The 13,509-nt window shown below is 49.4% G+C and overlaps 1 protein-coding gene across 2 annotated transcripts in view; it reads left to right on the top strand.

The window, feature by feature from the left end:
• Positions 1 to 11,457, top strand: part of LOC115382203 (NLR family CARD domain-containing protein 3-like) — a 617,169-nt gene extending 605,712 nt beyond the window's left edge. The window contains exons 6-8 of one of the 2 annotated variants that reach the window (XM_030083899.1): positions 6,195 to 6,573; positions 6,966 to 8,790; positions 11,421 to 11,457. In XM_030083899.1, the coding sequence (XP_029939759.1) occupies positions 6,297 to 6,573; positions 6,966 to 8,790; positions 11,421 to 11,442 (2,124 nt within the window). In that variant the 5' untranslated portion in view covers positions 6,195 to 6,296 and the 3' untranslated portion in view covers positions 11,443 to 11,457. Of the gene's footprint in view, positions 1 to 6,194; positions 6,574 to 6,965; positions 9,168 to 11,420 lie in introns of those variants that run through there. The other variant, XM_030083898.1, reaches the window with a different exon arrangement.
• Positions 11,458 to 13,509: the final 2,052 nt, after the last annotated feature.

The raw sequence follows: 13,509 nt of genomic DNA, 5'->3' as shown, positions 1-13,509 counted from the left end.
TGTCACCTGACCTACTGATCTGTAGGCCACTATGTCACCTGACCTCCTGACCTGTAGGCCAATATGTCACCTGACCTCCTGACCTGTAGGCCAGTCTATCACCTGACATGTTGACCTGTAGGCTAAAGTGTCACCTGACATCCTGACGTGTAGGCCAGCCTTTGACATGACCTGTAGGCCAGCCTCTCACCTGACCTGTAGGCCAGTCTGTCACCTGACCTGTAGGTCAGCCTGTCACCTCACCTGTAGGCCAGGCTGTCACCTGATCTGTAGGCCAGTCTATCACCTGACCTCCTAACCTGTTGGCCAACCTGTCACCTGACCTCCTGATCTGTAGGCCACTATGTCACCTGACCTCCTGACCTGTAGGCCAAGATGTCACCTCTCCTGCAGACCAGTCTGCCGCCTGACCTGTAGGCTAGTCTGTTACCTAACCTCGTGAAATGTAGGCCGGTCTGTCATATGACCTGTAGGCCAGTCTGTCACCTGACCTGCTGACCTGTAGGCCAAAATGTCACCTGACCGCCTGACCTGTAGGCCAGAATGTTGCCTGATTTGTTGGCCAGTCCTTCACCTGACCTGTAGGGCAGCCAGTCACCTGACCTCCAGACCTGTAGGCCAGTTTGTCACCTGACGTGCTGACCTGCAGGCTAAAGTGTCACCTGACATCCTGACGTGTAGGCCAGCCTTTGACCTGACCTGTAGGCCAGCCTCTCACCTGACCTGTAGGCCAGTCTGTCACCTGATATGTAGGCCAGTCTATCACCTGACCTCCTAACCTGTTGGCCAACATGTCACCTGACCTACTGATCTGTAGGCCACTATGTCACCTGACCTCCTAACCTGTTGGCCAACATGTCACCTGACCTACTGATCTGTAGGCCACTATGTCACCTGACCTCCTGACCTGTAGGCCTATCCTGACTTTGACCAGTAGGCTAAAGTGTCACCTGACATCCTGACGTGTAGGCCAGCTTTGACCTGACCTGTAGGCCAGCCTCTCAACCTGACCTGTAGGCCAGTCTGTCACCTGACCTCCTAACCTGTGGCCAACATGTCACCTGACTACTGATCTGTAGGACCACTCATGTCACCTGACCTCCTGACCTGTAGGCCCAATATGTCACCTGACCTCCTGCCCTGTAGGCCAGGTCTATCACCTGACATGTTGACCTGTAGGCTAAAGTGTCACCTGACATCCTGACGTGTTAGGCCAGCCTTTGACCTGACCGGTAGGTCAGCCTGTCACCTGACCTGTAGGTCAGCCTGTCACTGACCTGTAGGCCAGTCTATCACCCTGACCTCCTAACCTGTTGGCCAACCTGTCACCTGACCTCCTGATCTGTAGGCCACTATGTCACCTGACCTCCTGACCTGTAGGCCAATATGTCACCTCTCCTGCAGACCAGTCTGCCGCCTGACCTGTAGGCTAGTCTGTTACCTAACCTCCTGAAATGTAGGCCGGTCTGTCATATGACCTGTAGGCCAGTCTGTCACCTGACCTGCTGACCTGTAGGCCAAAATGTCACCTGACCGCCTGACCTGTAGGCCAGAATGTTGCCTGATTTGTTGGCCAGTCCTTCACCTGACCTGTAGGGCAGCCAGTCACCTGACCTCCTGACCTGTAGGCCAGGATGTCACCTGACGTGCTGACCTGCAGGCTAAAGTGTCACCTGACATCCTGACGTGTAGGCCAGCCTTTGACCTGACCTGCAGGCCAGCCTCTCACCTGACTTGTAGGCCAGTCTGTCACCTGATATGTAGGCCAGTCTATCACCTGACCTCCTAACCTGTTGGCCAACATGTCACCTGACCTACTGATCTGTAGGCCACTATGTCACCTGACCTCCTAACCTGTTGGCCAACATGTCACCTGACCTCCTGACCTGTAGGCCACTATGTCACCTGACATCCTGACCTGCAGACCAGTCTGCCGCCTGACCTGTAGGATAGTCTGTCAACTGACCTCCTGACATGTAGGCCAGTATGTTGCCTGATTTGTTGGCCAGTCCTTCACCTGACCTGTAGGCCAGTCTATCACCTGACCTCCTAACCTGTTGGCCAACATGTCACCTGACCTCCTGATCTGTAGGCCACTATGTCACCTGACATCCGGACCTGTAGTCCAATATGTCACCTGACCTCCTGACCTGTAGGCCAGTCTATCACCTGACATGTTGACCTGTAGGCTAAAGTGTCACCTGACATCCTGACGTGTAGGCCAGCCTTTGACCTGACCTGTAGGCCAGCCTCTCACCTGACCTGTAGGCCAGTCTGTCACCTGACCTCCTGACCTGCAGACCAGTCTGCCGCCTGACCTGTAGGATAGTCTGTCAACTGACCTCCTGACATGTAGGCCGGTCTGTTACCTAACCTCCTGAAATGTAGGCCAAAATGTCACCTGACCTGCTGACCTGTAGGCCAAAATGTCACCTGACCGCCTGACCTGTAGGCCAGTATGTTGCCTGATTTGTTGGCCAGTCCTTCACCTGACCTGTAGGCCAGTCTATCACCTGACCTCCTAACCTGTTGGCCAACATGTCACCTGACCTACTGATCTGTAGGCCACTATGTCACCTGACATCCTGACCTGTAGGCCAATATGTCACCTGACCTCCTGACCTGTAGGCCAGTCTATCACCTGACATGTTGACCTGTAGGCTAAAGTGTCACCTGACATCCTGACGTGTAGGCCAGCCTTTGACCTGACCTGCAGGCCAGCCTCTCACCTGACCTGTAGGCCAGTCTGTCACCTGACCTCCTAACCTGTTGGCCAACATGTCACCTGACCTACTGATCTGTAGGCCACTATGTCACCTGACCTCCTGACCTGTAGGCCAGTCTATCACCTGACATGTTGACCTGTAGGCTAAAGTGTCACCTGACATCCTGACGTGTAGGCCAGCCTTTGACCTGACCTGTAGGTCAGCCTCTCACCTGACCTGTAGGCCAGCCTCTCACCTGACCTGTAGGCCAGTCTGTCACCTCACCTGTAGGCCAGGCTGTCACCTGATCTGTAGGCCAGTCTATCACCTGACCTCCTAACCTGTTGGCCAACATGTCACCTGACCTAATGATCTGTAGGCCAATATGTCACCTGACCTCCTGACCTGTTGGCCAATATGTCACCTGACCTCCTGACCTGTAGGCCAGTCTATCACCTGACATGTTGACCTGTAGGCTAAAGTGTCACCTGACATCCTGACGTGTAGGCCAGCCTTTGACCTGACCTGTAGGTCAGCCTGTCACCTGACCTGTAGGTCAGCCTGTCACCTGACCTGTAGGCCAGTCTATCACCTGACCTCCTAACCTGTTGGCCAACCTGTCACCTGACCTCCTGATCTGTAGGCCACTATGTCACCTGACCTCCTGACCTGTAGGCCAATATGTCACCTCTCCTGCAGACCAGTCTGCCGCCTGACCTGTAGGCTAGTCTGTTACCTAACCTCCTGAAATGTAGGCCGGTCTGTCATCTGACCTGTAGGCCAGTCTGTCACCTGACCTGCTGACCTGTAGGCCAAAATGTCACCTGACCGCCTGACCTGTAGGCCAGTATGTTGCCTGATTTGTTGGCCAGTCCTTCACCTGACCTGTAGGGCAGCCAGTCACCTGACCTCCTGACCTGTAGGCCAGTATGTCACCTGACGTGCTGACCTGCAGGCTAAAGTGTCACCTGACATCCTGACGTGTAGGCCAGCCTTTGACCTGACCTGTAGGCCAGCCTCTCACCTGACTTGTAGGCCAGTCTGTCACCTGATATGTAGGCCAGTCTATCACCTGACCTCCTAACCTGTTGGCCAACATGTCACCTGACCTACTGATCTGTAGGCCACTATGTCACCTGACCTCCTGACCTGCAGACCAGTCTGCCGCCTGACCTGTAGGATAGTCTGTCAACTGACCTCCTGACATGTAGGCCGGTCTGTTACCTAACCTCCTGAAATGTAGGCCAAAATGTCACCTGACCTGCTGACCTGTAGGCCAAAATGTCACCTGACCGCCTGACCTGTAGGCCAGTATGTTGCCTGATTTGTTGGCCAGTCCTTCACCTGACCTGTAGGCCAGTCTATCACCTGACCTCCTAACCTGTTGGCCAACATGTCACCTGACCTACTGATCTGTAGGCCACTATGTCACCTGACATCCTGACCTGTAGGCCAATATGTCACCTGACCTCCTGACCTGTAGGCCAGTCTATCACCTGACATGTTGACCTGTAGGCTAAAGTGTCACCTGACATCCTGACGTGTAGGCCAGCCTTTGACCTGACCTGTAGGCCAGCCTCTCACCTGACCTGTAGGCCAGTCTGTCACCTGATATGTAGGCCAGTCTATCACCTGACCTCCTAACCTGTTGGCCAACATGTCACCTGACCTCCTGACCTGTAGGCCACTATGTCACCTGACCTCCTGACATGTAGGCCAATATGTCACCTGACCTGCAGACCAGTCTGCCGCCTGACCTGTGGGATAGTCTGTCAACTGACCTCCTGACATGTAGGCCGGTCTGTTACCTAACCTCCTGAAATGTAGGCCAAAATGTCACCTGACCTGCTGACCTGTGGGCCAAAATGTCACCTGACCTCCTGACCTGTAGGCCAGTATGTCACCTGACGTGCTGACCTGTAGGCTAAAGTGTCACCTGACATCCTGACGTGTAGGCCAGCCTTTGACCTGACCTGTAGGTCAGCCTGTCACTTGATCTGTAGGCCAGGCTGTCACCTGACCTGTAGATCAGTCTATCACCTGACCTCCTAACCTGTTGGCCAACCTGTCAACTGACCTCCTGATCTGGAGGCCACTATGTCACCTGACCTGTAGGCCAGTCTGCCGCCTGACCTGTAGGCCAGCCTCTCACCTGACCTGTAGGCCAGTCTGTCACCTGATATGTAGGCCAGTCTATCACCTGACCTCCTTACCTGTTGGCCAACCTGTCACCTGACCTACTGATCTGTAGGCCAATATGTCACCTGACCTGCAGACCAGTCTGCCGCTTGACCTGTAGGCTAGTCTGTCACCTGACCTCCTGACCTGTAGGCCGGCCTGTTACCTAAACTCCTGAAATGTAGGCCGGTCTGTCATCTGACCTGTCGGCCATTCTGTCACCTGACCTGCTGACCTGTAGGCCAAAGTGTCATCTGACCGCCTGACCTGTAGGCCAGTCTGTTGCCTGATTTGTAGGCCAGTCCGTCACCTGACCTGTAGGCCAGCCAGTCACCTGACCTCCTGACCTGTAGGGCAGACTGTCACCTGACCTCCTGACCTGTAGGGCAGCCTGTCACCTGACCTCCTGACCTGTAGGGCAGCCTGTCACCTGACCTCCTGACCTGTAGACCAGTCTGTCACCTGATATGTAGGCCAGCCTGTCAACTGACCTGTAGATCAGTCTATCACCTGACCTCCTGACCTGTAGGCCAATATGTCACCTGACCTACTGATCTGTAGGCCAATATGTCACCTGACCTGCAGACCAGTCTGCCGCTTGACCTGTAGGCTAGTCTGTCACCTGACCTCCTGACCTGTAGGCCCGTCTGTTACCTAAACTCCTGAAATGTAGGCCGGTCTGTCATCTGACCTGTCGGCCATTCTGTCACCTGACCCGCTGACCTGTAGGCCAAAGTGTCACCTGACCGCCTGATCTGTAGGCCAGTCTGTTGCCTGATTTGTAGGCCAGTCCGTCACCTGACCTGTAGGCCAGCCAGTCACCTGACCTCCTGACCTGTAGGGCAGCCTGTCACCTGACCTCCTGACCTGTAGGGCAGCCTGTCACCTGACCTCCTGACCTGTAGACCAGTATGTCACCTGACTTGTAGGCCAGTCTATTGCCAGACCTGTAGGCCAGTCCGTCACCTGACCTGCTGACAAGTGGGGCAGTCCGTCACCTGACCTGTAGGCCATCCTGTCACCTGACCTCCTGACCTGTTGGCCATTCTGTCACCTGACCTCCTGAACAGGAGGACAGCCTTTCACCTGTCACACACAGGTGGATTCTATTTATCATCATCAGTCATTTAGGACAACATCGGATCATTCAGAGATCCTTCCTGAACTTCTGGAGTGAGTTCCACAAGGCACTGTAGATACAAAATATGTACAAATGTACACAACTGGAAATTGGTGTTTGATAGAACTGAACCTGAAACAACAAACTGACTGAGCCAGAGCTCATGAATATTCTCGTTTTGTGTTTTTCAGAGTCAAACATCTCACCTGAACGTCAGCATGTCAGCTCCTCACCGTGGTCTTTCCAGGGACTCGATGAACACAGAGTGAAAGTTTAGTGAAATAAGGTCAAAGATGAGTTCACCTCAAGAAGTGCTCCTTGGAATCCTGGAGGATTTGAGACATGAAGACTTTGAAAAGTTCAAGTGGTATTTAAGTCTAGATGGAGTCTTTGAAGAGTTTAGACCAATCCCAACGAGTAAACTGGAGACATTGGACAGGACAGGCACAGTGGATCAGATGCGCCAGGCCTACAGCAATCAGATTCTAGACGTCACAGAAATGGTTTTAGAGAAAATGAAAATGATGGGTGTATGGGAGAAACACTTCAAAAACATCTCAGAACCTGGAGGTAAGTCCTTGAAACACTACGACTTGATGGTGTTATTTAATAAAATGACACATGACCTTACAGTCTCTCACATATAAGATACCATAAATCTTTGCAGTCGATATTGAGAATTAGTTTAGAATTTCTGCATGACATTTTTCACCCAGTGTCGCTCACAGTCCAATGAGCTGAGGAGAAAGCTAAAACAGAAGAAAATATTTTGTCATTTTTTTATTAGGGAACCTCTTACCGAGCACCTAATTTTGGTTGATTATCTGTGATTTTAAAAACCCAAATGTCAAGACGAAGATGTCCTTGTTTCTGGTGATGTATGGAAGCAAAGCCTTACATACTTCACTACGAACATTACTCAAATCGAGCTGTTTTCTTTTGTCTCTGAAAAAACTAATTAGGGAAAGATGGTCCTCAAAAGGTTCGTTTGTCAGCAACATCGAAGAGGTGTCAGGAGAAACTCAAGTCCAACCTGAAGAGGAGGTTCCAGTGCGTGTTTGAGGGAGTCGCGATACAAGGAAGGCCGACCCTCCTGAACCAGATCTACACAGAGCTCCACATCACAGAGGGAGGGGCTGCAGAGGTCAATCAGGAACATGAGGTCAGACAGATTGAAGCAGCATCCAGGACAGCAGACAGAGCAGAAACAAGCATCAGACCAGGAGACATCTTTAAAGCCTCACCTGGAAGATCTCAACCAATCAGAACAGTGCTGACAAAGGGAGTGGCTGGCATTGGGAAAACAGTCCTGACACAGAAGTTCACTCTGGACTGGGCTGAAGACAAAGACAACCAGGACGTCCACTTCATATTTCCATTCACCTTCAGAGAGCTCAATGGAGTGAAGGAGAAGAAGTTCAGCTTGGTGGGACTTGTTCATCACTTCTTCAATGAAACCAAAAAGGCAGGAATCTGCAGCTTTGAAGAATTCCAGGTGATCTTCATCTTTGATGGTCTGGATGAGTGTCGACTCCCTCTGAGCTTCCACCACACTAAGTTCCTGACTGACATTAGAAAGTCCACCTCAGTGGATGTTCTGCTGACAAGTCTCATTAGTGGGAAACTGCTTCCCTCTGCTCGCCTCTGGATCACCACACGACCTGCAGCAGCCAATCAGATCCCTGCTGACTGTGTGGACATGGTGACAGAGGTCCGAGGGTTCACCGACCCCCAGAAGGAGGAGTACTTCAGGAGGAGGTTCAGAGAGGAGGAGCAGGCCAGCAGGATCATCTCCCACATCAAGACCTCCCGAAGCCTCCACATCATGTGCCACATCCCGGTCTTCTGCTGGATCACTGCTACAGTTCTGGAGGAGGAGCTGAAGAGCAGAGAGGGAGGAGAGCTGCCCAAGACCCTGACTGAGGTGTACATCCGCCACCTGGTGGTCCAGGCTGAAAGGAACAAGGTCAAATATGATGACAATACTGCCTCACGCGAAACCTGGAGTCCAGAGAGCAGGGAGATGATAAAGTCTCTGGGAAAACTGGCTTTTGATCAGCTGGATGAAGGAAACCTGATCTTCAATGAACGTGACCTCAGAAAGTCTGGCATTGACCGTGAGGTAGCCTTAAAGTACTCAGGAATGTTCACAAAGATCTTTAAAAAGGAGAAAGGCCTCCAGATGTCTGTGTTCTGCTTCATCCATCTGAGCCTTCAGGAGTTTCTGGCTGCTCTTCATGTCCATCAGACCTTCATCAAGTCTGGAATCAACCTGATGAAAAAGGTACCAGTGTTCAGGTGGCCGAAAGTGTTTAAGAAACCTAAACTCCACCATCTCCATCAGAGAGCAGTGGACGAGGCCTTGAAGAGTCCAAATGGACACCTGGACTTGTTTCTCCGCTTCCTCCTGGGTCTTTCACTGGAGACCAATCAGAGTCCAATTCAAGGTCTGTTGACACAGACAGGAAGTAGCTCACAGTCCAATCAGAAAACAGTCCAGTACATCAAGGAGAAGCTGAGTGAGAGTCTGTCTGCAGAGAGAAGCATCAATCTGTTCCACTGTCTGAATGAACTGAATGATGGTTCTCTGGTGGAGGAGATCCAACGGTACCTGAGTTCAGGACATCTTGACACAGATGAACTGTCTCCTGCTCAGTGGTCAGCTCTGGTCTTCATCTTACTGTCATCAGAAGAAGATCTGAAGGAGTTTGACCTGAAGAAATACTCTGCTTCAGAGGAGGCTCTTCTGAAGCTGCTGCCAGTGGTCAAAGCCTCCAACAAAGCTCTGTACGTACTTCATCAACAAATAAGGAGAACATGATGAGTTCAGTATGATTGTATACCAAATTTTGCCATCCACTCCCAAAAAAATCTGCCCAAAAGCAAGGTTTTCATTTGTTAAAAAAAGAAAACAAAAAAAGAAGAAAAAAGTTCAGTTGCAAACATCCTGTCCACAGATGTGAAGTACAGCACTGCTTTTAAGTCTCTGTAGTGTCATTTGTGAATTTTGTACTCATCTTTATAACTCTGATTAGATGGCACAACATTAGTTCAGTAAGGAAGTACATAGTGTTCTCCCCCCTGCAGACCATTAAAGTTGAGTAGAGTTTCAACCTGGTAAGAAAAAAAAGGTTCAATGAATATCAACAATCTTTATGTGTCACGACAGTACAATTATAGCACACTAACAAAATGGCGCTTGATGCTTAAGAGCATTGAGCTGCTGCACAATGAGCCCACCGCCACGCCTCCGTCCTCTTCCAGGAAAGAAGAGAAAAGAAAAAATAGAGTTAAGAAAAAAAGCTTCCAAAAAAAAAGCTTGAAATAACTTGTAAAGTTGAAAATAAAAGCTTTAAAAATTGATTTGGGTGAAAAAAGCTGAAAAAATGTTCTTCAATAGGTTGAAGATCTCTGACAAAGTTGAATGTTGAAAAAAAAATCTGAAATCGTTAAAAAGCACTAAGGCGTCACTGAGATGCCATTGAGAGTAAAAAGGATCAATAAAGTTGTATCAACAGTAAAAGCAGTGGAGTCAGTGTCAGAGTAACAGAGGATCAATAGAGCTCCAGTCTTAATGGAAAAATCCAGACTCATCAAGCAGCAGTCAGCACAACAGGTGTGTCTGTTGCAATGGAGACCAGCTGCACAGCAGCCATGACAGTGAATCAGCACTTTTTCATGCAGTGTGCATGGTTGAAGAATAGTTTCTCCAGAACCGAGAGGTGAAGTTGATTTTATTTTCCCACTGTAAGCGTCAGAAGCCTTTCATGGATTTATCCTGAAAGTTTCCTGTCTGTAGGATCATCCATTCAGCCACAGCGAGTGTGTAAAGATGAGTGAAGTTTTGCATTCAGGCGTCTCCAAAATGCATTGGAGCAGATGGGAGAAAATTCTGCACTCTCCTCAAACAAATGCCTCTGGAGAGAGAACCGTTTGAGATAGAGACTAAATAAAAGCATTTTGAGAGTCACGACTGTAGCTACGTTTTGATTTCAATGTTGATTGTGACAATTGAGAAACAAATGTGGCCGTGGGGATGAGAGGGAAAGAAAACTGTTTAAATGGAGAGCCTCTGGCACTGTAACACCGCTCTCCCACTCTGGCCTCTCCAATACACACCCATCATAAACTGACTTTAAAGCTCACAGTCTAAATTTGGAAGAAGATATTAAAATGAAGTTTTCTCATCAGAACAGAGGACAAACATGCCTAATTTTTAAGATTTTTATGGAGTCTCTACATGAAAGTATGGCGAGGCACGATGGAGTTGTTCAGGGATCATTTTTGTGTGTTATCTAAAGAACTGTCATCCGTAACACAAGGAAAAAATTCCCAGTTTTGGGGAATTTTCTCAGAATTTGGTTTGAAAGAGTCAAGTCAATGGCACATCATTCCCAACGCTGCCTGACAGCGGAGCAGAAAAAAACGGGGGATTATTTGTTCCGCGCTTGCGTTCCCTCATACGTAGTGACGTGATGACGTGCGCAGTAAACGGGAAGCAGGACAGTCAAAAACTAGCAGAAGCACGACGGTGGCTACAAAACATTTTTTTTTAACAAAAACCCCAAGAGAAGAAACACTGGAGAGGTGAGATGGAAGCAAATCGTGCAACAGTGAGTTGTATAAAGAGCTCCATAGCAGAATATGAGCAATCACCCAGCCGGTGTTATGGATTAACTGGTTCCCGTGTTAACGAATGATGGCGGAAGTCTGTGTGTGTCTGCTGATAACAGCAGTTGTTAAAGTAAGACTCACTAAAGACTTTAAATGTATACACTCACTGTAACTGTAGAATACCGACATTTGCTAGAACGACTACAAGGTCTCAGTCATCTATTGGTCACAAGTTAACACGGGCACCAGTTAATTAGAAACATCGGCATGCGGAGCACAAAGCACACCGTTTATGAAAGCACTTTTTGGAGTTAATACTAGAAAAAATATCTTTAAAGATATGATTGTATGTGCTTTATCTGAATTAAATAAATTTCCAGGTATGTTGGAAATCTTTTTGTATTTTGTGTTAACTTGCGTTTTAGTTGATAACGGCACACACACTGATGACAAAATTTTAAACTGGCACTCTATGACAAAAGGGTTGCTGACCCCTGGTCTACATGATCTATAGTGTCTAACTTTAAAAATGTCACATGATGCAGGGTGTGTTTCAGCAGCTGAGTCCATGAGTGTGTTCTGTGTAGGAACAGGTCAGATCAGGCAGCTCACCGTCACTGACAGAGTTCTCCACTGGAACTTCACAGTCTTTCATGTTGGTTTGTGTCTGTGTCTGTGAGCAGGATGTTTGCAAAGGAACTTCTTTTTCTCCATAAATACAAATAATTTTTAAAACCATGCAAATTATTCTCTATACTTAACAAAGGTTAAAGTTTCAGATTTTTTTTGTTTTGTTTTTGCAGGATGGCAAAACACAATGTATAAATCCAAACTGTGAAATTATCTGCAAGCACTTCTATTAAGCAGACACTTTTTCCAAAGTCACGTACTACAGTGGGGGCAATTCAGGGTTCAGTGTCTTCCCCAAGGACACTTAGATATGTAGACAGTGGGAGACAGGAATGGAACTCACAACCTCCCAATTGTGGGACCACTGCTCTCCCCACTGAACCACAGCTGCCCACGCACTTATGTTAAGTTGTGCAAAAATATTTATGACTTAATATCAAACCCATATAATTCTGTCCCTGATGTCCAGTCAGCTGGTTTTCACTGTTGCTTCTTCTTCAGGTTGAGCTGCTGTGGTCTGTCAGAGAGAAGCTGTGGAGCTCTGTCCTCAGTTCTCAGCTCTCAGTCCTCCAGTCTGACACATCTGGACCTGAGCTACAACCGTCCAGGAGACTCAGGAGTGGAACTTCTTTCTGCTGCAGTGAAGGATCCACACTGCTCACTGGAGACTCTCAGGTTCTGACATGATTGTTAAATATTTCCCACCACTCTCTGTTCTCCTCACATCTGTAGAACATCTCAATGGAACATTGTAACATCTCAACATCACTATTATCCAGAAAGTAAAACCACAACCTCATGGCAAAGATAACATATTCATAGAACCATACTTACTTTCATAAATTTCATACTACTTCTTTCCTCCTGACCACCAGGGGGCGGTGCTGAAAGCACTGAAAGATGAATCTCAACTCAGTCAGGAGGAATCCCAGAGACCAACCTCACTCAGAGGCCTCTGCAGAGTCCAGGACCACACCCAGTGGATGGGGAGTGGTGGGGTTCATGATGTAAAACCTAGAAAAAGGTGCAGGCATCGCCCAGGAGGCAGCGGAACAAATGTCGTTGGTGGAGTGGAGTGGCAGCACACACCACATGTTAGAGGGTTTTTCACCACCTGACAAGAATGGTGAAAGGTATCCACCATCCAGTGGAATAAGAGCTGCTTGGAGAGAGCAGAGCCTCCATCAGGACCTCCATAACAGACCAAAGCTGTTCAGAGGAATGAATGTCCATGGTAGCATCAATATAGCATCCCAGGGTTCTGACTGGACTCTACAGTTCCTCCCTGTCTGGAGGACGCTCTACAGGGAGCCATAACATGTGAGCCTGACAGGCTGAATAGACTGTAGACCTGACAGCACCTCTGGGAAAAAAGCATGATTCGGCCCGAGAGTAGCAACCCTAATATCCAGGTGTCTCTCCAGGCATGATGGGCTGATAAAGCGAGTATGTCACTGACCAAGGTAACGGCCACCAAGAATGTGGTCTTGTGTGGCTCCCACTGTAGCCAAGGGCTCACGGGGGAGGCTGACACACACCATCCAGCACTGAGTTCAGGACCTCTGCTGGGGACAGTGGATCTCTCGGGGACAAAGCCTCAGAGCCCCCTTTAGAAAGGTCTTGGTTCCCACTGTGGTATTGCAACTCTGTCAAGCTGGGCTGACATTGCTGCCACAGTCACCCTCAGGGCAGATGGAGGTCAACTCCCCCAGAGGAGCCTGCAAGTATCCAAGATCGCAGGGATCGAGCAAAGCAGCGGTTCCTGCCTGCAGATGCTGCACCACTCAACAACTTTCTACCTACTGTCAGACTGCAGCTGGGTGGACGGTGCTCTGACAGTCAGGATGATCCTCCTGACAGGCTCCGTACAGCTGCTCAGCAGCTAGTCAGGTCTTCCAGTCGCCAAACATAAAAGCAGAGCCAGTGAGGTGGACTGCAGGAGTCTGCAGCACGAGAAACCATGCCTGAGCTGGGGATAAAAGGGGGCCTCCGGCAACAGCATGTGGTCCTCCTGACAAATTCTCTGGGGTGTGTTCCTCTGAAGTAACTCTAAAATGTGCACACCACCCCCATGTGGAGGCACCACTGTGTTGGTGGAGGATTCTGACAGGAGAGAGTCTGCTAATGAGTTCAGGCCCCTGCAGATACAGGACCCACAGACTGGCCACACAGGACACCACTCCCCCATGACGCCACTGGGAGGCCTGCAACAACCAGACGGGCCTGGTGCTGCCCTGGTGGTTGATGTGGGAGATGACTGAG

The sequence above is a fragment of the Salarias fasciatus genome, chromosome 23, assembly GCF_902148845.1.
Source record: "Salarias fasciatus chromosome 23, fSalaFa1.1, whole genome shotgun sequence".
NCBI classification, from domain to species: domain Eukaryota; kingdom Metazoa; phylum Chordata; class Actinopteri; order Blenniiformes; family Blenniidae; genus Salarias; species Salarias fasciatus.
The sequence above is the reverse complement of the archived record's forward strand: the minus strand, read 5'-3'. Positions and strand labels throughout refer to the sequence as shown.